Source organism: Mesoplodon mirus (assembly GCF_964341445.2).
Source record: "Mesoplodon mirus genome assembly, chromosome: 11".
In the NCBI taxonomy this organism is placed as follows: domain Eukaryota; kingdom Metazoa; phylum Chordata; class Mammalia; order Artiodactyla; family Ziphiidae; genus Mesoplodon; species Mesoplodon mirus.
The window spans coordinates 67,080,213-67,106,878 of record NC_138987.1 but is presented as its reverse complement, the minus strand read 5'-3'; the positions used below and the strand labels follow the sequence as shown (position 1 = coordinate 67,106,878).

The 26,666-nt window shown below is 40.7% G+C and overlaps 1 protein-coding gene across 1 annotated transcript in view; it reads right to left on the bottom strand.

Moving 5' to 3' along the window:
- Positions 1–205: 205 nt before the first annotated feature.
- Positions 206–26,666, bottom strand: part of SRGAP1 (SLIT-ROBO Rho GTPase activating protein 1) — a 280,442-nt gene continuing 253,981 nt past the window's right edge. The window contains exons 17-22 of the mRNA XM_082635779.1: positions 25,165–25,389; positions 22,871–22,950; positions 14,241–14,421; positions 12,326–12,460; positions 11,853–12,192; positions 206–5,605 (exon numbers count right to left, since the gene is read on the bottom strand). Coding sequence (XP_082491905.1) covers positions 5,228–5,605; positions 11,853–12,192; positions 12,326–12,460; positions 14,241–14,421; positions 22,871–22,950; positions 25,165–25,389 — 1,339 coding nt within the window. The 3' untranslated portion in view covers positions 206–5,227. The remainder of the gene's footprint in view (positions 5,606–11,852; positions 12,193–12,325; positions 12,461–14,240; positions 14,422–22,870; positions 22,951–25,164; positions 25,390–26,666) is intronic.

The window sequence follows — 26,666 nt, the reverse complement described above, 5'->3', positions numbered from 1 at the left end:
CAAATGAAACCAAAAATCAGCTTGACAAGGTTTACTACGTCAGAAACTCCTCAAAGGAAAGATTTCAGTCTGAGTGTTTAGGAGGACTGTGCTCTCTCAGCCTCTTAGTTAAGACTCCCCCAGCCCCGTCTCTCTTATTACAGAGGGGTCTTCAAACTATGCTTCTAAAAAACCCTGGCTTCATGGACAAGGCCCTGTGCATGAGGCCTCACTTTCAAATTCACAAACCAAAATCAAAGATGAAAACTTTTTTTTTTTTTAAAGGTAGTTTCATATGATTTAATGATGTAAGGCAACTCAGCTCTGGTGGGGGTGGGGGGCGTTAAATAGTGATTAGAAGTAGAAAGGAATGAAAACACGGCAGAGAATCAGACCATCGGAAGCCGACAAAGGCAGCCAGAACTATCTTATTTATTATAAAGATACACCATGAAGAACAGACCTGACTGTATACTGAAGCCTGGAATGGTACATGCCAAAATGTACAGTACTTATACATAAAAGTGCATTGTCACAACAGATTAACAAAAATTTTTTTTTTCTCTTCCAGAACTAGAAAAGCATCCCCTTTACTTTCACCTCGGAGAGGAGGGAATGTCATGGGAAGAGGCAGTACAGAGCAGAGGCGAACAGGATGGCCGTCAGCAGCACGTGAGCAGGGGAGGGGAGGGGGGCGATTTGCGGGGGACCTGGAGAGTGACTGTGGGGAACGAAAGGCACAGTCACGGCTAAGAGGAAAACAACACGTCTGATGACCATGACCTGACCATGACCGACAAGGATGCAAGACAGGACAAGGCTGAGCACCGAGGCATGAAAAGGTAAGGGGATGGAGAAGCAGCTGGGAGAGAGGGAAGGAAGTTTCAAAACAGTCAGTGGATGGAGGAATTGGGGTGGCACTTGGGAGAGGGGGTGGGCGGGGCAACAGTAAAGAACAAGGCTAAAACTCCTCTAAAATAGAAAGGCACTTTCACATGTACATACTACAGATGTACATTGACACGATCAGGTAACAGTCACAAGCAGGAAGCCACCAATACTGCAATTAATCAAACCGACAGGAAAGGACAATACTGATTTAATTACGTGGGCAGGAGTTACCCTTAAGTCAGTAGGTAAATAGCAGTCTCTCCTGTCACACAGCCACTTACTATACTTTAAACATCTATAATAACCATCACACTACACATTGAATTCGGATGAATGTTCTAAGGGGGGGGCATTCACAAATGCACGGTTTATATATTTTCTTTTACTAAACAGTTTCTAAGATAAGCATTATGGAACCCAGAACAATTATTTAAGCATACAAAATTCCCTACGTAATTTTAAGATACAGGTACCATTTTGATTATACTACGTAGACTTTTGTTTTTTGTAAAGAAAGTATACTAGGGTGGGTGAGTGAAAGCTCAATTTCCAGTTTATTTTTACTGATTTGAACAAAGCTGTGCCAGTCACCCTGCCCCATGCCTGACACCCCAGCCCAGCTGGAGGTTGGCTTTTAGCTCAGGGGCCAGTCTCCAGTCGTGAGCTCATTCATACGTGGGAAGAGACTTCACTTCTAAGCTGCCCGTGCCTTGGGGCCTATGTGGCGGGTAACTCAGAGCAAGCCTCAGCCCCAAGCGCATTTCCTGCATTCATGGCCCCTCACTACTGTGGTCAGGAATAAATGTCATCCCAAATCTGAAGTCTTCTAAAACCAGTGGAACCACAGGCTCTTAACTTTGGATTTCAGAGGCTGTGATTACTAAAGTTTCTTCAGTTTATAGACCCCAGAGGCTATGCTTCATTCCCAAATGCTAAGGAGACCACCATGTCCCCCCACTTTTTTCTTTTTCTTAATTAAATTATAAACCCATTTTTGGGAATGGCAAAAGTACAAAGACAGAAAACTCATACAATTTGACCCTTGGCACTCTATATCCATTGATCACTGTTCATGTTCATTGCTGTAGATTAAGTGGGACCCTGCTATACATTATTCTATGGATTGCTCAAGGGGCACCAGTCAGATTACATTGTGTGAAAATGTGAAAAACTGTTGAACAATGGCGTTTACACCACACTTGAACATGGAGCTCTACAAAGGGCCATTCAATGGATTGAAATAACTTACAGAACACTCATCAGGAAACAGGTACTAAGAACCGTTCACGCTATCCTAATGACCCACTCCAAGCATCCCCACCCAAACAGAAAGGCCAATTTGGTAAATCTACTTCAGTGAGTTCTGTGGATGGGACGTGAACATTCAGTTATATCAGCTGTGAATACATATTCTTGTGTAAGTGGAGTCAGGTAATCTTTGTAGAACCATCATTTACTCATCATCAAAATGACCCACTTGCCAAACTGCACATGAACCGTTAAGATCCTTGAAACTGGGGCATAACATCTCAGGGACTTATTTTCTTTCTTCTCTCCCCATTCCTTGTGACTTCCCACCTCTCCACTGTGGGCTACACCTGTGGTGGTAAAGAGGACCACATACAGGTGAACCCTCTCAGCTGCTGAAACTTTTAAGGAACTTACTGGGTGTTATTCTGGATCCTTTGTGAAGTGGCCACTTTGTCTTATCCTTGGAATCTGAAGGCTTTTACTAAACAAAGTAAGGATTAGTGAATCCTTACTCACTCTGAGGTCACATCCTTCCCTGGGAATTGGGGAAAAAAAAAAAAAGCCTCAGGGTGACAACAGAGTTAGAGAGAGAAAAGACAGAGACAGGTAAAGAAAGGGAGCGATGGGAAGGTATCCGGAAATGTCTCCTGGAAGAAGGCACAGCCTGTGAGGCTCTGAGGTCTGGAGCAGCATGTCCTCTGCCGTCCAAGGCAGCAGAGTCCTGATCTGGAGGGTGGAAAGGCAGAGTCCTCGTTCCGTCGCAGGTGTCAACAGCAGAGAGGAGACACTGGGGAGGATTACCAGGGAGAACTCTGAAGAAATGAGTTTGCAGGAGTAAGATCTGAAAAGCTAAAGTTAAAGCTTGTAAAAGAACCCTTCAAAAATAGTAAGTTCAAAACACCTCTGCCCTTTTGATGCCCTCTGTTAACATCCTACTCATCCATCAAATAAGGAAGTGGTTTTTTAAGAATCCTCTTTAATTTCTAAAAGACTTAAAGTTTCCTCCCCCATTACTTCCACCCTTTTCTCTGTTTCTGTTTCCCCATTAACAACAGAGAATTAGAGACCACAGTGGAATCTAGAAAGAACTGGGAGGTGATCTTAAAAGTTTCAATTTCCTAGAAATTTGGGGAGGTTGTTTAAAAGGGTTCGTGCTATTCAGAGCTCAGTCCTGGCTGGGTTTCCATGGTGCCCAAAGGTGCTGAAGGACCACTAAAGCTCAAGGGAGAGGATGGGGGGTTGCACAAGATGCTGAGCTGGGCCTCTTTTTCAAAATGGGCAAGAAGGATGTTGTAAAAATTCACAGGTTTACAATACCTGGAAATATTATATTTGAAATAATTTTTTTCACTATTTAATCCATTTGTGAAATCAGGCTGCAGGCAAGCCAGCAATGTGACTTGGAAAGGTAACAATATCTCATAAATGTAATCTCTCTTTGCATTAGAATGATTAGACTGGCAAACTGAGGTAGAGATCAAAGTAATGATCTTGATTTTAGTACAGATCCCCATTTTTTCCACATTGATGCATTCACCAATGAGCTGAGAAGTCAAAGTCCATACTGTAACTCTTAGGTGGGCATGCAGTTGGCTGCCAGTTTGAAATCAAAGTGGTCCAGAGGGGTTAGTTCTGGCCACCCATTTTTCTGAAAACAAAAACCCCCCAAAAACCAAAAAACAAACACAAAAACTCTTCCTTAGTAAGTTCAACGACAGAGTAGATAAAATGCTCATAGGTTTACAGATGGTATAAGCTGCTGCTGGTAGGACAGTGGTGATCTGTACCTTAGTAAAAACAAATGAATTCAAAGCAACCTTTTTAAGATAGAGGAGAAACAGAGCATAAATATGGGCTAAAGAAAAATTGTCTGTGGGTGAGGATGTCAGAGAAAGAGGGTGTCAGTGGAGTTCAGCTGACTGTGTGAGTGATGTAGAGACCACACGGAGAAAACAACAAAAGCCATGGTTCCAGGATGCACAACTGGGAGGAAGTCATCCTGGAACCATGAGGTCATCCTCCCACCTTGGCTGCTCTGGCTCTTACGCCAGTACCGTAGCTCAAAGAGACAAACGCCGAGGGGAGCTGGGGATTCAATTTAGGATCATCAGGCCACTGTAGCACGTTTAAAGGAACCCAGGTCATCTTGTCAGGGGAAGGGAAGGCCGGCAAACCAAGGACTTGTGTGCTGCTTTCTCCGTTGCCACAGAGGAAGACACGGGGGCTTAGGGGAGCTAGAAGTTGTTTTCTAGGCAACAACAGACCTCTGAAGGGGTTCATGGAGTAGTGTAACCAGAAAGTCTTTAAAATTAGACTGTTCTAGTCTGCAGTGAATGTAGGGGATGGACTTGGAAACCCTCCGGGGCCTGATCAGGCTTGGGGAAAGAGTCACAGCAATAGCTCTCGAGGACTGTCCTTTCCCAGGTTCAGTTCAAGCAGTAACTGCAGAGGTTCCACCCGCTCCTGCTGAGGCTTTCACCTGGACCCAGGGAAACGACGGTTCCGAAAGAGGCAATCATCCTAATCATTCAGGCGGTGGGCTGCAGCTCGCACTGGGAATACCCCACTGTGACAACAGCAAGTCTGTAGCAAGAGCCAGCCCCCTGCCCCGCTGCATGGAATAAGAGGTACTCACTGTCAGCTACCAAACAATGCCATTGTCACCTTTTAGCCTTACCCCGAGTGCCAAAGACCAACACTGGTTACATTCCAAGGCCTGGAACTCAGATCCTCCTGCCTTTGGATTCAGACGCTTCTGACTCATCCAGGCTACACTCAGCCTGAAGCCCTGTGCAACGTGCAGGGCAGAGCGGTGTTGCCTTCATTACAAATGGTGCAGCATTGGATTTTCAAGTAAGTCTAAGTGTCTCTATTGTCTTTAAAATGACACAGGATATGTCCAGTTATTAAAAAAAAGGATGAAATTACAAAATACAAATGCCCGTGTTAATTTAGCTAGTCTCAGACATTACATTCGAGAACACAGAAAAGCCAAAGGGTCTCCAGTTATAAGCACACGACTAAGGAAAGTTAAGGATTGTTGACTTTTGTCACGAATCCGTTTTCTCTTTCTAATCACCTCCCCATATGCTCGCTCAGTTGGTTTTTACATTGTGCAAGACTTGTCTGCTGGACCCTGGGAAGGTGGGGTGGGCCCTACGGTAGGGTTTGTTTTTGGAAGAACAGCAGGTTTCGGCCGAAGGGCTGGGGGCTTCAGCTGCACGCCCATTCTGGGCGCCACCATAGGCTTGAAAGTACTCATTGTGTCACTCGAGGAGCTAGTGCTACGTCGAATCTGAGGCTCCGAGCTCCTGAGGGCAACGTTGTGCAAAGGGCTGAGAGATTCCGTGGACGTGGCAGGGGTGGGAGAGTTTTTCACTTGTTCTAAGGTATCCAGCACCACGTCGGGGGCGTGCTTTGCTGTACTCTGTCTCTCCAGTTCTCGGAGTTCATTCAAAGCAGTGTTCATCGTCTCTTCAATATCCTGGTTGAAAGATAACCAGAAGTGAGAGATGGTAACTAAACTTATTGTGGTGATCATTTTGAAATGTATAGAAATATCGAATCACTATGTCATGTAACAGGAATTAGCAGTGTTGTAGGTCAAGCATACTTCAAAAACAAACTCATAGGAAAAGAGATCAGATTTGTGGTTCCCAGAGGCGGGGATGGGCAATTGGATGAAGGCAGTCGAAAGGGACGAACTCCCAGTCATAAGATGAATTAAGTACTAGGGATGTGATGTACAACGTGATAAATATAATGAGCACCGCTGTAGGTTACATATGAAGGTTAAGAGAGTAAATCCTAAGAGTTCTCATCACAAGGAAAAACATTTTTTCTTCTATTTCTTTAATTTTGTATCTCTGTGAGATGCTGGATGTTCACTAAACCCACGGTGGTAAACATTTCATGATGCGTGCAAGTCAAATCATTATGCTGTACACCTTAAACTTATATGGTGCTGTGTGTCAATGATAACTCGATAATTAGCTGGAAAAAAAAATAACCAGAAAGAGAGACAGACTAGGCTGATAATGAATACTGATGTATAGAAACCATATACTTCACATCAAAGCAAGCAGACCAGCAAAAGCATGACTGTTTTTTGTTGGTTTTTTTTTACATCTTTATTGGAGTATAATTGCTTTACAATGGTGTGTTAGTTTCTGCTTTATAACAAAGTGAATCAGTTATACATATACATCTGTTCCCATATCTCTTCTCTTGCGTCTCCCTCCCTCCCACCCTCCCTATCCCACCCCTCCAGGTGGTCACAAAGCACCGAGCTGATCTCCCTGTGCTATGCAACTGCTTCCCACTAGCTGTCTATTTTACGTTTGGTAGTGTATATATGTCCATGCCACTCTCTCGCTTTGCCGCAGCTTACCCTTCCCCATATCCTCAAGTCCATTCTCTAGTAGGTCTGTGTCTTTATTCCTGTCTTACCCCTAGGTTCTTCATGACATTTTTTTTCTTAAATTCCATATATATGTGTTAGCATATGGTATTTGTCTTTCTCTTTCTGACTTACTTCACTCTGTATGACAGACTCTAGGTCCATCCACCTCATTACAAATAGCTCAATTTTGTTTCTTTTTATGGCTGAGTAATATTCCATTGTATATATGTGCCACATCGTCTTTATCCATTCATCTGATGATGGACACTTAGGTTGTTTCCAGCTCCGGGCTATTGTGAATAGAGCTGCAATGAACATTTTGGTACATGTCTCTTTTTGAATTATGGTTTTCTCAGGGTATATGCCTAGTAGTGGGATTGCTGGGTCATATGGTAGTTCTATTTGTAGTTTTTTAAGGAACCTCCATACTGTCCTCCATAATGGCTGTACCAATTCACATTCCCACCAGCAGTGCAAGAGTGTTCCCTTTTCTCCACACCCTCTCCAGCATCTATTATTTCTAGATTTTTGGCCATTCTGACTGGTGTGAGATGATATCTCATTGTACTTTTGATTTGCATTTCTCTAATGATTAATATGTTGAGCATTCTTTCATGTGTTTGTTGGCAGTCTGTATATCTTCTGTGGAGAAATGTCTATTTAGGTCTTCTGCCCATTTTTGGATTGGGTTGTTTGTTTTTTTGTTATTGAGCTGCATGAGCTGCTTGTAAATTTTGGAGATTAATCCTTTGTCAGTTTCTTCATTTGCAAATATTTTCTCCCATTCTGAGGGTTGTCTTTTGGTCTTGTTTATGGTTTCCTTTGCTGTGCAAAAGCTTTGAAGTTTCATTAGGTCCCATGTGTTTATTTTTGTCTTTATTTCCATTACTCTAGGAGGTGGGTCCAAAAGGATCTTGCTGTGATTTATGTCATAGAGTGTTCTGCCTATGTTTTCCTCTAAGAGTTTGATAGTGTCTGGCCTTACATTTAGGTCTTTAATCCATTTTGAGCTTAGTTTTGTGTATGGTGTTAGGGAGTGATCTAATCTCATACTTTTACATGTCCCTGTCCAGTTTTCCCAGCACCACTTATTGAAGAGGCTGTCCTTTCTCCACTGTACATTCCTGCCTCCTTTATCAAAGATAAGGTGACCATATCATGACGGTTTTAACACCAGCCTGAGGAGTGTGTAAACCTAATGCCATCTCATACGACTACCGTGACTCGGAATGTGCAGGAGACAAGAGGTGCGATGGCGCCCGTGGCTCAAAGAGCCACAGAACAAGCACTGGCCATTCTGAGGCTCGTGGCAGCCTTTTCTGGTGGTTTTGACCTTACATGCTGACATCTTCTATGGAATTCTATTTCAATCTGTGGTAAAAGATGGCTTAAATTTAGATACTGCAACAATTTCTTAAGAAATAAAAGTGTATAGGCATGAAAAATCAGGCTTCTTTCATTCATCAGACAAATGATAATTTTTGACCACTTACTGTATACTTGGCTAACTCCTAGCAGTTCTTCAGAATTCATTTTAAGACTTCCCCTGATGCTTTTGTCCAGTGGATCTCAATGGAAGTGGTACTGCCCCATAGAGGGCATTTCTGTAGTATGGTGTATGTGTATGTGTATGTGTATTTTTAAATGTCAAAATAACCAGGTGGCATTACTGGCATTTGGTGTGCAGGGGCCAGAGATACTGGATACCTTACAAGTGTCCTGGATAATTTACATGCAATGAATTGTCCCATATCTCGTTGAACTTTTAAATGTCCTCCAGACATTTATGTAGGTGAAAATTTTTTTGTAATAGTCTGAGTCTAGAACCTAACTTTCTTATATATAAACACAAAATATTTTTTTCATGGTGTTTTCTAGGAATGAAACTATCATGTAAATTATACTCTGCTTTGATTAGAACTGTATGACCGAGGGTGGGCCACCATTTTAGAAAAATCATAATTTTTTTCCATAATGGGAACACCATTATGGAAACTGAGTCGAGACTAATTAACTTAATAATACTCTTACATCAACGTACATTTTTAGTTGTATTTATGGTAAGTCGACATGTAGGTGAAAGCATCTCACTACTTCATTTGTCTTCTAATGTAGTTAAGCATTCTGAAATACATTTCTTTTAATACTAATCTCCTTTTGTTTTTCCTTTACATTGTATTTAGGGCTTTATAGGTTTTAAAAAAATTGGCACATCATCAGTTTTTCAGATAATAAAGGAGGAATTACAAAATATTTGTTTTAAAGAGGTGAGGTGTGCACCATCAGCAGATGAATGGATAAGTGAAATGTGCTGTATACATACAATGGATTATTACTGGTCCTTAAAAAGTAAGGAAATCCTGCCACATGCTACATTAAAGGCATTGTGTTAAGTGAAATAAGCCTGTCACAAAAAGACAAATACTGCATGATGCCACTTATATGAGGTGGGCACATTCACAGAAGCAAAAAGTATTTAGAATAGTGGTGGCCAGGGCATGGTGGGGAGGGGAAAAAGGGAGTTGTTCTTAGATGGGTACAGAGTTTTAGCTTTGCAGAATGAAAAAGTTCTGGAGATCTGTTACACAGCCATGTGAATACACTTTACTGACCTGTACACTTAGAAATGGTTAAGAGGGTCAGTTTTACATTATGGTTTTTTTTTTTAGAATTAATTGATTTATTTTTGGCTGGGTTGGGTCTTCATTGCTGCGCACAGGCTTTTCTCTAGTTGCAGCGAGTGGGGGCTACTCTTCATTGCGGTGCATGGGCTTCTCATTGCAGTGGCTTCTTGTTGCGGAGCATGGGCTCTAGGCATGCCAGCTTCAGTAGTTGTGGCACCAGGGCTCAGTAGTTGTGGCGCACTGGGCTTAGCTGCTCCACGGACTGTGGGATCTTCCCAGACCAGGGATCAAACCTGTGTCCCCTGCATTGGCAGGCGGATTCTTAACCACTGCACTACCAGGGAAGCCCCACATTCTATTTTTAATACACCGCCCCACCCACCAACACACACACATGGTGGAGTACTGTGTGAGATAGGGTGGGTGGAGAACCACTGCCCTGGTCTGATAGAAATACTTCTTCTCCATATTCCCAGGGCTTCTTCCACTCACCTGGAGCATTAGCCTGTGGCCCTGCACAGCGGCAACTGATTTCCATATCTGCCTCCCCCACTAAATTATAAGCACCTTCATGCAGTGGCTGACTGACCATTAATTTAACTCCTCTGTGTCCATAACGCCTAGCATGGGAGCTGCCATACAGTAAGTAAGTGCTCAATAAAGACTTGCTAAATGAATAAACGAAGATCCAGTGATCACATATGGATATGTAAATTTTTTTAAAAAAGCTCTATCAGGGATTCCACTGATTTGTTTACTAAAAGAAATTGCATGTTTTTGGTATGAACACCATGATGGCAGGCTTACTTGTCCTCATGGGAAAATCTGAAGACGAGAGATGGAAAGATAGATAAAGGACACAGCTGGAAGCCATATTGTGAGGATGACATCACTTTTCAAGTGATTATTTTCATATGTGATTTCCATTTGACGCTAAATATATGGATTTGTTTTTTACAAGTATTTGCCCCAGAGAGAACGTGCAGAGCCTGGTTTATCTGTCGAGTTTTTGTTTTTATGATTTACAATGAAAGGATTTTGGTTCTAGAAGCAAAAGGGTTAAAACAGATCTTATTATACCTTCCCACCACTAAGCGCCTATTCCCTGTCTCTCTAACCTAAATGCTGTTTCACCTGCTTATTACAAGGAATGATGTTATGGATTATAGCCAAATATCACTGGCTCTAAACAGACCTCAAAGGACTCTGCATTGCACTTCAAATTAAAAAAAACCCAAAAAGGTCAAAAGTCTTTTTGGTTTTTGCTGAAAAACTGTTGTGCACTTAAAATTGGTTTAATTTTGTAAAAACACATTAAACTCTCCACACAATCTAATTTGCTATCCAAAATTCTTTTTAGTTAGGACAATGAAAATAGCTTGGAAATTTGTCATATCAAATGCAGGTTTCCTTGAGCACTTTTTATTAAAAATAATCCATCTTTAATATGTTTGTTTCATTAATTTCTCACTTCCTTTTTTGATCTATTCTGTTTTTAAGCTTCAGTGATACCTGGAAGACACTTTACTGAAATGGTGAACCCTGAATCTATTCACCTCCTTTTTCACTGGCCATACACATATTTTCTTCTTTTTTTTTCCATTGAAGTATACTCGATTTACAATATTGTGTTAGTTTCAGGTGTACAGCATAGTGATTCAGTTTTTTTTTTTTTTTTCCTGTCATACATGTATTTTCTGATGGTCTGTGTTGTAAAAAGACCCAGAGGGAAATAAATGGTAGAACGAATGATGGAAAAATCCATTAATACTGTTTTACTTTTACTTTGTCAATTCTTATTTTAAAAAATTAATTAATTAATTTTTGGCTGTGTTGGGTCTTCGTTGCTGTGCACAGGCTTTCTCTAGTTGCAGTGAGCGGGGGCTCCGCTTCGTTGCGGTGTGCAGGCTTCTCATTGTGGTGGCTTCTCTTGTTGCAGAGCAGAGGCTCTAGGTGTGCGGGCTTCAGTAGTTGTGGCTCACGGGCTCTAGAGCACAGGCTCAGTAGTTGTGGCGCACAGGCTTAGTTGCTCCGCGGCATGTGGGATCTTCCCGGATTAGGGCTTGAACCCGTGTCCCCTGCATTGGCAGGTGGACTCTTAACCACTGCGCCACCAGGGAAGCCATACTTTGTCAATTCTGATCATTAGAAAAAACTACAAGGCCCTTCTCTGCAGTTACTATTGGGAAGTGAAGACACACATCCATTCAGGAGTGACAGAGGAGCCAAACTTGCTGTTCTTCAAACAGCCAACCATCATTTTCTCACTTCATTTACTGAGTAATCCACCCTTTCCTAAGATGAAGTGTCACTTTCATCATACACTAAAAATGTTGTGTTTCAGGGCTCTCCATTCTGTTCCATCAGTTTGTCTGTTTTACTAGCTCTAGCATGCATTTAGGATCTGGTAGGGCTAGTCCTTCCTCATTCTTCTTTTTTAGAATTTTCCTGGCCATTCAGCAGTGATGGGTTTGACTGTCCTGGGTCCTAAGTTTCTGCCGTGTCTTTGTTTAAATCACTACCAACCTAATACACTTGGGCCCTTCCAGTATCACATGGACTTAAATTGAAGAATGGGTTAATTTCTTTTCTGTTGTCTTTAGTTGATTCTATACAAAAGACATGGCTCCAGAAACTAACTCCTGTATGCCTCCTTCATCACACACTGGTACTTACCATGCAATATTCTATTCAAAGCAGCCTACCTGAGCGATTGTCTCTGGGTCCAGTGGCTTGTGGTCGTTGAAGCCTGTGTATTGCCCTGATGATGTGGACCTTCTAATAGGAGGGCTGTCAATCTTCTTGAGGGAGTCATGGCGGCTGATGTTGGTCAAGCTGCCATGACCTGGCCGACGCCTCCTCTCGGGACTGTCATTATTGAGGCCACGGTTCTGTAGCAGGCCCCGGGGGTGACTGCCCAGGCTTGGGGACCCCAGGTCAATTGAGGAGTTGGAAAGACCATGTGGGGGATGGAGAGGGCAATGGCCATCACTGGTCCTGCCAGGACGCCTTACTGGAGGGGGTGGCTCTCCTCTTTTTCTTTGCCTAGACAGAGACAGAGAGTGAGAGAATAGGAGAGGTTATCACACAGGGTAATTCTGCAAGGCTGTGGATGCCGTGGCCCCTCAGAGCCCCTGGAGAAGTGGAGGTTCAGGAGCCTGGTGACCACTCCACCTACCTGGCTAAATAGCCATCAGGATGACGGTCTGTTGGAGAGTTCATGTCCTTGGATGAAGACTTGTCTTCAGTCACTGGCCCACTGCTGGCCTCACTGTCAGCTTTTTGGCTCAGCGTGTCTGAAAACGTATCATCCCTGAAACAATGAGAATCAAGAGTGAGGTTTGGGCTTCCCTGGTGGCGCAGTGGTTGAGAATCTGCCTGGGACACGGGTTCAAGCCCTGGTCTGGGAGGATCCCACATGCCGCGGAGCAACTAGCCCTGTGAGCCACAGCTACTGAGCCTGCGCGTCCGGAGCCTGTGCTCCGCAACGGGAGAGGCCGCAATAGTGAGAGGCCTGCGCACCGCGATGAAGAGTGGCCCCCGCTTGCCACAACTAGAGAAAGCCCTCGCACAGAAACAAAGACCCAACACAGCAAAAATAAATAAATTAATTAATAAACTCCTACCCCCAACATCTTCTTAAAAAAAAAAAAAGAGTGAGGGTCTTTTGCTAGATGAATGGGGACAAAAAAAATAAATGATGGCATTTATGTATGTAAGTCTTTCTCTTACTAACGTAACTTTTTCCTTTTCAGTATAAGAATAATAACGTTTCATGGCAGATAAATTGGAAAATTCTGAAATTCCGATAACAATCGCCCATAATATAACATAACATCCAGAGACAACTACTGTTCGAATTCTAGAAAATATCCTTCTATGCTTTTCTTCTCTGCCTGGGATACATATCTACAAGGATGTCCACAGGTATGTACAGTATTTATACACTATAGATATTTATATGTTTATGTACTTTAGATATATATGACTGTATGCATACATACACACATCATATTTCTTGCATTCTGAGAGACACATTTTAGCATTTTAAAACTTAGGCTGAATCAGTCACTGTATGCATTTTATGTGGTATTTTTCTCTTTTCCTTGAAAAGCTGTTCATAAATTGGTGCTGCATTGTGAAATACTGCAGTCACAAAATTAAAATTACACTGTACAGGTATTTTGTAACTTGATTCTTTCACTTAAAATTATGACCAGATGGGAAGATGTCTCTTTAAGTATTTTTGAAAGTAGAGCTTTCTCATCAGCAAAATTAATAAAGAAGCCTGAAGATGATTGTCTTGAGACTTGAAGTCAGTATCCTCTCTCTTGGGAATGTGGAATTGAAACAGTAGACAGGCACCAAGAGAAGAGCCTCCACTATGTTTGGAATCAGCAGTGCCGCTTTAGCTCCTAAAGCCATCCTCCGCACTGGGTGTTTTTCTAAGAACCTGAACGCTTCAGAAGGTGTCTCTCACTAGTCCTTGGCTCCAGACCTTCTAGGAGAGTTTGGGAAATGAGAAGCTGTTGGCCCCGAAGTACTGTTAGCAAAGACCCATTAGCAAGGTGAAGAACTGTGCCCAGCTCAGAAATTTTTGCTCTGTAATCCCTTCTGCTCTTTTCTCATGAGACCAAAGTCATTTTAAGAACACTAGCTGCTGGGCTTCCCTGGTGGCTCAGTGGTTAAGAATCCGCCTGCCAATGCAGGGGACAAGGGTTCAAGCCCTGGTCCGGGAAGATCCCATATGCCGCAGAACAGCTAAGCCTGTGTGCCACAACTACTGAGCCTGCTCTCTAGAGCCTGTGAGCCACAATTACTGAGCCCGTGTGCCACAACTACTGAAGCCCGCACACCTAGAGCCCGTGCTGCGCAGCAAGAGAAGCCACCACAGTGAGAAGCCTGCGCACTGCAACTAAGAATAACCCCCGCTTGTCGAAACTAGAGAAAGCCCGCCCGCAGCAACTAAGTCCCAATGCAGCCAATAACTAACTAACTAACTAAGCAAACAAATAAATAAATTTATATATATAAAAACAGTGGCTGGAGTCTTCTCTTGGGAGCGTCAAGTGATGGAAGTTGGGACTACTTACATATCCTGCACCACTATGTACTGGTGGGGCACAAGCCCGTCGATCCCGTTGTGTCTTCCTTCCCACCAGTCCTCGGATGCGCGGTGATACAGCAGCAGGGAAGCACCCTTCTTGAAGGACAATTCTCTGGCAGACCGCCCAACATAGTCAAACTTGGCTATTGCTTCTATTGGCTCACATTCTACAAAGAACACACCAGAAGATGGTGAGGGCCAGGGTTCTCAGGAAGGCATGATACACTAACTGAGAGGTCTATATGAGGCTTTAGAAATAAACAAGGTCATTTTAATATCCAGACTGAACAAGGTAATAAATAAATCATCAAGACAATGAGAAAATGATGCTGTTAAAAGAGATACAGAAAAATATTCTCTTGCTGTCATCAGTTTTTCAGGTAAAGGAAAACTGAACATTAGATCTTAGTTTCCACAGCCTCTTACTAGAGATACCATGACAGTCTAATAAAAAAATATTTAAAGCTTTGCAATATGATATATAAGATCTCTCCTTGGTTGTAATATCCTCTGCAGCTCCAGTATTATCTTGACCAATATTATTTGATCAAGTTCCCTGGCAACATGTTAATACCATTTAGAACATGGAAGAATCGCTATCTCAGAACATTAAGAAGTTTATGCTTTATTTGCTTATTAAAAAAAATCAAGTTTACAGAAATCACCACATTAAATACTATTTGAATACATTTAATTTCCTTATGTATTTTTTTGGGTACTATCAAATCTTGAAACTACTACCAACAGTAAAGACAACTTTATTTTTTCTAGTATCAAAAACAAATTCTGGATATCACCTGTGAAACAAGCATACCTACTCAAATGACCAGATTCAAAAAATATATCTTCTAGAGATCAAAAAATATTCAAGGGAACAATGGTGAGTGAAAAAAGCCAACCTCGAAAAGTTACATATTGCATGATTCCATTTATATGGCATGCTTGAAATGACATAATAATTGAGATGGAGAATCGATTAGTGGTTGCCAGAGGTTGGGGTGGGGGGGAAGTGACGGAAGGAAACAGCTAAGGCTATTAAAGGGTAGCACGAAGGATCCTTGTGATGGAACTGTTCTTGATTTTGACTGTGGTTGTGATCACACAAATCTACACGTGTGATAAAACTGTACAGAACTAAGTAAACACATACACGAATGAGTGCATGTAAAACCGGTGAAGTGTGAAAATGGTGGAGGGAGTATATCAATATCAGTTTCCTGCTTGTAATATTATACTACAGTTATATAAAACGTTACCACTGGGGGAAACTGGGAGAAGGGTGTATGGCATCTCTCTGTTGCGTTTCTTACAATTGCATGTGAGTCTACAATGACCTCAAAATTAAAAGTTGAAAAAAGCTATCAAGCTCTGTGCCTAGAATTGGAATTTCAGCTCTATTCTAATTCTGACCACAAATATTAAAGGCAAATAAGAGGACAAACTACTCACAACAACTACAAGAGTTGCTTTTTGTGATCCAGCTTATTGCAAAAAGCCCTGAATCGGGGGCTTTATGATCCTATCTCCCCTCTCCCACTATCAACCCATCCTCATCCCTGCTACCAACAATATGTGAGTAGGGCTTCCCTGGTGGCGCAGTGGTTAAGAATCTGCCTGCCAATGCAGGAGACACAGGTTCGAGCCCTGGTCTGGGAAGATCCCACATGACGCGGAGCAACTAAGCCCGTGTGCCACGACTACTGAGCCCACGTGCCACAACTACTGAGCCCACGTGCCACAACTACTGAAGCCCGTGAGCCTAGAGCCCGTGCTCCACAACAAGAGAAGCCGCCACAATAAGCATGCACACCACAACGAAGAGTAGCCCACACTCTCCACAACTAGAGAAGGCCCGCGCGCACCAATGAAGACCCAACGCAGCCAAAAATAAATAAAATAAATAAGTTATAATAGGTGAGTAAACTGCTAATTAATAAGAAACAGAACAAAAAAGGGTCAGTACAAGTGGCATATGCTTAGAGAAATCTGTCTATGCAATGAACAATACCTCATTTGCTAAAAACTGAGCATGTATTACTTTCCAAATACTCTAGAATATATGCACACATAATAGATTAAAACCTGCCTGTCAAATATTTTGTAAGGAAATTTTATCTTCTATTTCCCTTGGTAACAAACCTTTCCATTTAAGAGTTTATTACTTCCCAAAGTTTACTGCAATATCTTCAATATCTGTTGCACTTATATGAAATAGCTGCACAAGAAATCCTTGGATAGCCAGCTAAACTTCTCACTTGATAAATTCAAACATCCTCTGGGATGGCAAGAGCATGAAAATCAACAAACATACTGAAAAAGCTTAGGGTTTACCTTATATGAAGGGCCTGGGTGAATTTCAGCTCTATGTTTAAAATAAAGACAAAAAAAAAAGCCCCATCTGTTTGCTAGTGGATAACGTTTAAGGTGAATAATATTTCATATGGCAGGACCACAACACTATGATCTGCACATAGTATACTTCTCAGCAAAGTAGGTGTAAAAATAATTTTAAAACAATAGTTTAAGTCCTTTAATAATCGATAACTTTTAGATCGTATGTTAGCACTCCGATATTCCATCCTAAAATTATATTTTAATAAAACAATAAATAGCAGCTTTATTCAATATCCACAAATCTGCTCACAGAGGAGGAAACAGAACTTTTATTCAAGGAGACTGACTTTATAGTCCGTTCTAAACTTGCACGTAAAGAATAAATCCTGCTTGAACTGAAATGACAGATGCCAGTTTTTTTTACCCCAGTTCTCCCTGGGGAAGGGGTCCCCAACCCCCGGGCCACGGACCAGTACCTGTTAGGAACTGGGCGGCACAGCGGGAGGTGAGCGGCAGGCGAGCGAGCAAAGCTTCATCTGTACTTACATCTTCATCGCTCGTATTACCACCTGAGCTCCGCCTCCTGTCAGCATTACGGTGAGTTGTATAATGATTTCATTATACATTATAATGTAATAATAATAGAAATAAAGTGCACGATAAATGTAATGTGCTTGCATCATCCTGAAACTATTCCCCCGCCCCCAGTCTGTGGAAAAATTGTCTTCCACGAAACCGGTCTCTGGTAACAAAAAGGTTGAGAACCACTGCCCTGGGGGACAGAAATCAACCTGTCTGTGGTACAGGGGACACATAAATAAACCTCCATGGAGGAGTGAAGTCATGCCAATGAACTCATGCCAAAAAGAGCTTCACGATATGTAGTTTGCAAATTCTTATGTGACACACCCAAATGTTTAAATTGTCTTACTGAAAAAAAGTGGAAAGATAACAGCATAACATAGCCTACAACCTATGTACCTGTCAAAGGGAAAAGAAGAGAGAACTATTAATATTCTTTAATGCCATTCAGTCTTACACGGTCAACGCTGGCCAAGGGCGATTTAAGACTATTTAATAGATATATACATATTTTATCATAATTTCATCATCATGCCCTCTATGCTCATTATCTCTTTTTGTTTTTTGAAACAACTAGCAACAAGATTATCAGACTCTGCTTATATAATTCAAATGTAAAGACGTTATAAAAGAATGACCAGATGAATCAGAAGTACACTTTACTGGTAATCCTACTACATCAACGAGTAATTCTGAGCAATTTCATTATTTTGACTCTTTCTACCCCCATGAGAGAAATTTCACAGTCAAGTGTCCATCAATAAGCTATTTATACACATCTGAGTCTCATCATTGCAGAGCAAATCGATCTCAGGGTATGGAGACACACCATACCCCTTTCATATAGGGTCACACAGTCCTTTAAGGTCCTACACAGACTTTGTAGAATGCTACTGCTACCAATAACATTAATAAGGGTGAACACGATAACTTCACTTTCCTACAAGGCAATTATAATTTTGCGCAAAGGGAAAGAAAATTCAACAAAGCTGATTTTCTGACTGCCTGGTGTTATCAAGTCTTATATTTATTTCCATTTCCTGTAATTTTATACAAAGTGCCATTACATCACACTACCCCTTTGTGACCTTGCTGTCCCTGACACTTTCTCTCCTAGCTCTGTTACCCACTGCCCTTGTGGATGATGATTTTGTTCTGTGACAGCCTGTCTTTTGGAAACAAAAGCTACTCTTCTCTAGTGATACCATGACAGAGAAAAGAAAATACAATACCTAGATGATCAAAAAGACAATCAATACTCTAGTTAATTTAGTTACAGGACTTTAGAGTCTGGCTGCAGGCAAGGGTATCTGTCCTTGGTAAGCAATGCTTTTCTTTCCAGTAAAATCAGGTGAACATGATCAAAATATTATCTCAAACACAGAGCCCTCAGCAAAGCTGCTCTTTTGTAGCCAAGAGGTAAGAACAACTGACAGATGGTGCGGTGGTGAGACAGATGCTTGGAAAGAGAGATGGCTGGGGCTTTGTCTTGGGCTTTTCCTGCCACTGGGGCAAGCAAGGAAAAACTCAGAGAAGTCATCAGTGAAAAAGGAATGAATCACAAAGAAACACAGAAACTCAAGACAAAAGAATGGAGAGTGGCAGAGGGAGGGCTCAGAGACTTTCAAAAGCAATACCACAGAAATAGAAGCTCTCACTTTAAAGAGTTTCTTCTAACTTAAGTTCTAAAAATGTCAATTTATCCTACTTTTAAAAACACAAGGGCTTCCCTGGTGGCACAGTTGAGAATCCGCCTGCCAATGCAGGGGACACGGGTTCAAGCCCTGGTCCGGGAAGATCCCACATGCCGCGGAGCAACTAAGCCCGTGCACCACGACTACTGAGCCTGTGCTCTAGAGCCCATGAGCCACAACTACTGAGCCTGCGTGCTGCAACTACTGAAGCCCACATGCCTAGAGCCCGTGCTCCGTAGCAAGAGAAGCCACTGCAATGAGAAGCCTGTGCACTGCAACAAAGAGTAGCCCCAGCTCTCCACAACTAGAGAAAGCCCGTGTGCAGCAACGAAGACCCAACACAGCCAAAAATAAATAAATAAAATAAATTAATTAATATATATATATTAAAAAAACACAAACTTTTTTTTTTTTTTAAAGCAGAGGGTGGACCTAGACACCCTGATAACCTTCCTGCTGAAATCAACTAAAAATGCTGGATTAAAAAAAAAGTCTTTGTAATCACATTAATTACGACCGTGAGGAATACTAAAGACCAAAAACCTGATGAATGTGGGAACCCACCAAGGTAAACAGAACACTAGAATATGTTAAGTCAGAGTTTGCCTGGAGGGAATTTTCCCTGCCTGGTTAACTTAAACTTTATTCTGCACAAAAGACTAGGTCCAGGGGCTGCCCAGTGTGGAGAATCTAAGCCCCACCAAAGGATCAAACTCTCTGTGTCACAGTGGACTTCTAGTTCTGAAATCTTCCTCCCTTCTCACTCTCCATACTTCTCCATAGATGTAACCACTCCAACTTTGGACCTAAGGAAATAATCTATCTCAAGCCCTGGGAAACAAATCACCTTAGAGAATCCCAACCACATTTCAGTCCTCTGGCAGGTTTGCAGTTTAAGTTCACACTACCTGGGTGGCCTGAAAAAATCTCAGACTAAAAATCTAATGTGGTCCCAAGCTGGTTATGCACCAGGCAGAAGTAAATGAAAACCCTCTCTGGAGGGACATACCTTCAACTCAACATAAAGGAATTCCATGAAGTTCTAAGAAATATGTAAAAAAATTATAAAACACACTGGAAATAAGATTCAATGAGCAAAAGCTGACAAAAAACAAATCCAGGAAGACTTCAGCTATTAGCATGATTAGACACATAATCTAAAACAATGGAAAGGATTAATATATGTAAAGAGCAAATGACCAAGCAGATATGAAAGTAAACTGAACAGAACTTGTAGAAAAAAAATTAAAAATAAAAACACAGTGAATGGGTTTAAAGCAGATTAGTCACAGCTAAAGAGAGAATAAAAGGATTATGCATACAGCTAAAGAGGTACTAAGAAAATGACAGTTTTATATGTTCACATTAAAAAAGTGTCAAAAAGTAATATTAAATATTAAACTTAAGAAGTTAGAAAGAGAAAAAAATGATCACTACAGAGAAAAGTATAAAAGTTTATTGGGAGACATTAAGTAACTAGAAAGGTGTTTGTGGATTGGAAGACTGAATATTATAAAAATATCAATTTTTTTCATATTAATATATGTAGGATCAGTGCAGTTGCAGACCAAACCTCAACAGATTTTTAGGTTTTTTTCCTTGTTTGTTTCAAGAACTTGAAAAACTGAGTTTAAAATATAAGTAAAAAAGGCCAAGAATTGTTAAGAGGAACAAATTCAGAGGTCTTGATCTGCCAAATATTAAGATTTATTAAAAGTTATCAAAATTAAGACAGGGGTGTAGGGATAGACAAGTGGACCCATGGAAAAGAACAGAGTCCAGAAACGGACTCATGCAGAGATGACACTTGGTTTATGATAAAGGTGTGGAGCAGTAGAGAAAGGACAATTAAGGCTGGGACAGTGGGGACAACTGTGCATCCAAATGGAGGAAAAAAGGAACAAATCCCTACCTCACACCATACCTCCAAATAAATTCCTGGTAGAATTAAGACCTGTGTGTGAAAAACAAAACCTGAAAGGATTTAGCAGGGAATATGGAAGAACTTCTTCATTAACCTCAGGGCACAGGATTTCTTAAAAGAGATGCAAAGTGAAACAACCATGAAGGAAAAGACTGGTAAATTCAGTGCCTTTAAAATTAAGATTCTCTGTTTGGCAAAAGACACAATAAGCACATGAGAGACAAGCTACAGAGCAGAAGATATTTGCAAATCATATATCCATTTGACCTGATCCAGACTCACAAAGACCTCTTATTAATAAGAAAAAAAAAAGCCAAACTAAACTAAACTAAGCAAAAAAAAGCCCAGAGAAAATAATAGTGGGCAAGTAGGTCCTAAATGGGCAAAAGATAGGAATTTCACAAAGAAGAAATCTAAACATACAAAAATTAGTACATCTGTATTAACCATGCTTTTCATTTTCTGTAGTGTGACCTCTGAGGCCTTGCTGCCCCTGGAGGGACTGTCCTTCCTAGGATTAGCCAATTCCTAGGGACGGTAAACAACTCACCTGGAATGTGTTTTCAAATACAAACCAACCAATCCAGAGCCTATATCCCAACCACCTCCTCTCTGGGGCTCTCACACTTTGGGCCACTATCTGTCTGCCCCAATCGCTTCAGAGCCAGGTACCAGACAACCAGAGACAGCCCCAGAGCCCACTGAAATTATTCAAACTAGGCAATCCTAACCCTGCTTATGCTGCCTCTCCTGTTCCTTTCTGTGGAAACCACAATAAAAGCTCTTACCCAGTTGTTCCTCTCCCTCTGCCTCCTGACTGACCCTGGTGCTTTCCTTGGCCCCTTGAGGTGTGATGTGTCCCTTCCTCTTAGGAAATGTGGGTATCAAATTATCTTTCCAATGGCGATCATCTCCCAATCTGCTGGCCTTAACATACCTCAAATTTTCTATTAATACACTATATTTTAAAACAACATCTTCATCAGTAATCAGAGAAATGCAAATTAAAATCACAATGAGATGCCATTACACACTGACAATATTGGCAAAGATTACAATATTTCATAAAGTCAAGTGTTGGTACTTCCCCGGTGGTCCAGTGGTAAAGAGTCCACCTTCCAATGCAGGGGACACAGGTTTGATCCTTGGTCAGAGAACTAAGATCCCACATGCTGCGGGTCAACTAAACCCATGGGCTACAACTACTGAACTCACTCACCTCAATGAGAGAGCCCGTGTGCCGCAAACTACAGAGCCCACGCATTCTGGAGCCTGTGCACCACAACTAGAGAGAGAAAACCTGCACGCCACAACTAGAGAGAAGCCCCAGTGCTGCAACGAAGAGACCACGCGCTGCAATGAAAGATCCCGCATGCCTCAACGAAGATCCCGTGTGCCACAACTAAGACCCGACACAGCCAAAAAAAATCAAGTGTTGATGACTATGTACAACTGAAAGGCTGCGACACTGCTGGTGGGAGTGGATATCCTTAAAACCATTTTCAAAAATAGTTCGGCAGTATGTAGTAAAGTTGAAGACATGCTACTCCTACGTGTGTATATCCTAGAGAAACTCTACATTTGCAGTAGGATACGTGTTCAAAATATTCATAGGTGCACTGTTTTTACTGGCAAAAAATAGAAAACACCTCACATATTCATCAATAATAAAATAAATACAAGGAAATATAGGTAAATAAATTATTATAACTTCATGCAACAATGGATGAATTTCAGAAACATAATACTGAGTAGAAAAAAATCATGAAAAATATATACATATGATTCCATTCATGAAAAGTTCAAGAAAATAGAAAATGAAACAATAAATCACTTAAAAGCACATATAGTGGTTACCCTGGAGGGGTAAAGAAGGCAATGGGTTCAGGAAAGTGCAAAGGTAATGATACCTTTTTCTTAAACTTGGTGGTGGTTCCACAAGTGTTCATTGTAATGTTATTCTTTGCACTTTACACATATTTAGTAAGTATTCTTTTGTATCTACTGAATTCTTAATATAAGCAATTCTTAAAAAATGGATATAAAGACTAATTTTATAGTAGCATGGGCACAAGTGCATACCGTCTTCACTGGTGTGGGGCTCTGTACCAGCGTCCTGATCCACTTCCTCCAATGTACCGTGCTCACTGTATGGGCTGTCGCTGAGGAGCGAAAATAGAAATTCATATGAAGCCAAAGTGGAAAGCATTTCAAAGATGAACAATTGCTACTGTAAAAAAAAAAAAAAAAAGACTTTGGAATGGCAAAGGAGTTACTGGACAGCCTTTCAGGGGAATGCTGGAGCCTCTAGGATTCTCTAATCCTATGGGAGTGTAGGTACCTTCATCTTTGACACATTACAAATCTGTAAAGACAAAATTAACTTGTAGGAAATTGATAGCATTACAAATAATTCTTATCCATAAAAATGAAAATTTATTGAATTCTAGTGGAATATGATTATTGCCCCATGGATACACCAGTTTTTGCAAATTCATTTCAATATTCCCTATGCGTAAAAATAGATGGCTCTTCAGTTTCTGCTTTGAATTGACTGTAGTATCTTTTTTATCTTTTCTACACACATGCTCATTTCTGTATCTGAGAGTCAGATTTTATCCTTTAACATTACCACTATCTCTTCTCAAATGTATGCTGATAAATGGAATGCAATGGTTACAAATACAAACCTGACATTACTGTAAAAGCCCATTTATATTGCTGGCATTGGGGGACAAGGATGACCACTATATCACTGACTTTCTGTTTAAAATGAGCGATACCCATAAAAAACACTATGTATGGGAGAAGGACATAATCAAGCACGTGTTACTGGCTGCAAGACTCTTTATTATGGGGCTTTTACACTGTTTGTAAAAATGGAGCAACCACAAAAATTCTAGAATACAATGCATCAAATAATATCGACCAGACATCCACATACTTGCTCTGTGATAAAATGAACAAGACAACAGAACTTACTGACATAGCTCTGAATAATTGGAAATACTAAACATGACTGACATTGGCCTTGAAACAAATACAACTAGGAAAATAAAATTCTGAATCTCACCAGGGCTGAGTTTTATTCATTTATCTTCCCAGAGCCAAGCTTAGTCAGTACGTGCATGTAGTAAGTGCTCAAGTAAATATTTTAAAATTGAATTTCACAAACAATTGCTAGATATACTATAAAACTAGAATCTATCATGCTTTATTGTTAATTTAGCAGTACTTGTGGAAATAGTCAACTCTCAATTTTCTTAAGGCATAGGATCATCTGTGGTTTAAGAATATACTATGGTTTCAGTAAAAAAGAAGTGTACTCTGAGTTATTTAGATCTTTCAGCTACTTATTCTACTTCTAGTTAATCTCCAGGAAGGCAGTGGGAAACAAAGTGTCCTGAGGAGGGTCCAGAATGAAGGACTTAGAGAAATTTATTTCCAGCTTCTCCTTAGTCTGAGCTGCACAAAGCAGTTTCCGAGGTAGGCTGGGAGGCAGCTGCTGAGTGGGAAGACTCGTGTGGACTTTGGAATCAGACAAGACTTGGGCTGCATCCAGTAACCACTAGCCATTGGACAGGCTCCTTGGCCTCTCTTAACTTACTTGGTAGAGTGGTGGTGAGGAATAAAAGAGATCATATGCACTGAGAAGCTGGCACACGGTAGGGGCTCAAGGAGTCAAAACCACTTTAATTGTATATGATTTCTTAGAAGCTAGCACTCATATATCAAATAGTGAACATAAACATTTTAGGGTTCCTTACTTTTGGGATTGTTCAATTGACTATACCCCTCATTTTTATACTTCATTGGGAGGTGACTACAATGCCATATTAAAACATTTTTATCCCAACAATATAATAATAAATTTGCTCAAAGTGACCATAACTGGTTAGGATAACATTTATTGGTAAGAATGAAAATGAAAATAAGTAAGAGTGAAAACACATTTGGTTGACAGCGCTTCTTTTAAATGAGAATTTTGAAATTCTTTATATAGAATCAAAACTATTTAGGAATAAAAATGAAATCTGTCAATGCAATCAGTTATCTTTTCTTGATATAATAGTAAAAATTAACACAGCTCTATAGATCAAAACCATTCTCTACAAAAGTCATGATAGGATGGATATATCTATAAAGATGTCATGCTTGGGGAAAAGAGAGGGATGAATATGAAATTCCATAATAAGAAGCCAGTGTTGTCATGGATTTTAGTATTCTAATGTATCTCAAGTGTTCTTGCTGCTGCTTCTTTTTTTTTTAAATTGGAAGCACTGGCAGCTTATAGTCAGTTCTTTTTCTTAATTAAGTCGATATCTGTACTTCCATAATTCTTCCAGGGGGATAAGGACTAAAATTCTTGGACTTACCAATAGTCATCTCCAGCCATACATTTCTCATAAACAGGGCCATCCAGCTCTTTAGCATCTGGGAAAATAGTCTCATGGTGGATGATGATGGTTTTGACAATCTCATTCACATGAGCCTGGCAGGACACTTGATCCTGTATTTCTGGGACAGGCATCAATGTGGGTCCAAAGCAAATGGCCAGGTTATAAGGGTCCATCATGTTCTCATCACTGTACTGTGAAAGACTACAAAAAGAAGCAAGAAAGGAGTTAACATGAGAAGAAAAGAAAATCAATGTTTAATAAGATACTTCCTCTTCTAAAAATACCGATCTAAAATATTTTATTTGGTTTTTCTTATTAGAATAAAATGATATTCCATCCTACTTTAAGGTGGCTCAGCAAATTCCAAAGAAAGTAAAGGGACTTAACAACCTTTCAACTTGGTAGAAACTGAAAGGGGAACATAAATCCTGCTTGCTTAAGTGGTATTTTTTAAAGCCACAGGGAGTTTAAGATCATCTCTACTACAATGGAGACAAGGATCAAGTATATGAGTTTCATTTGTAAACATTATGGTCAGGCTGTAAATGCTGCTCAAGTAAACCTGGGAGGGGCGGCGGTGATCTCTATAAAGCTTTAAGGAGATCTTTAAAACTGTTCTCCAACGAACCAAAAACAGTTCAGATTTCAGTTTTTTCCCATAAATCTTGAGGAGAGTCTGGAGGAAAACAAATCACCTTTTCTTTGTACCCACTGAGAGAAAGCAAGCAACTCCAGGCTTTGTAATTTGCTTTTGGGTAAGACTACCAACACTAGGTGACAACCAGTGTCATAAAACACACAAGTGCAAGAGAAGGGGAAAAGAATCCTCAATTCTTGTATTCCATTTAAAGCTGGTAAACTACAAACTCTGAGGACATCTCCAGTTGTCTAGTACTCATTTCTAAATTCAATCCAATGGCTATTTGTGAGATATTTTCCACAGGTGACTGAAAATAAGTCAGCTCTTTACTGCTATGCCTCGTAACACATGGGCAAGGTGCTGCTCCAGGGAGAATCTAGAGAATCTATCTTTCAGTGTATAGAATGTCAACATTGAAAGGAAATGTAAAATCCAGGTGAACAGATGACAAATGGAAGGAGAAAAAAAGAGACTCTATGTTTGTGAGATGTTGACAGACACAAAGAAACTGAGATACCATGTGACATGATACTTTACCCTGTTTTGGAAATAAGATAGCCTAGAAAGTGGAAAATACAAAAGCACGATTTCCACAGGTAACATATGTCTTTCTCTTCTGCCATTTCTCAAACATAAAATCTTAAAAACAGTTCACAAATAACAGCCAATGATCATGTTACAGATCATCTTGAAAATGAATGCAGGAAGGAAAAGTGAGATTCAGAATAAGAATGGTCTGATTTTCAAAAGACCCACTTAAGCTCAATGGGGAGAGTCACAGTCTTTCTGGGTCTTTAATTTTGTGCTGGCTTGAAGAGCAAAAACTTAACATAAAAAT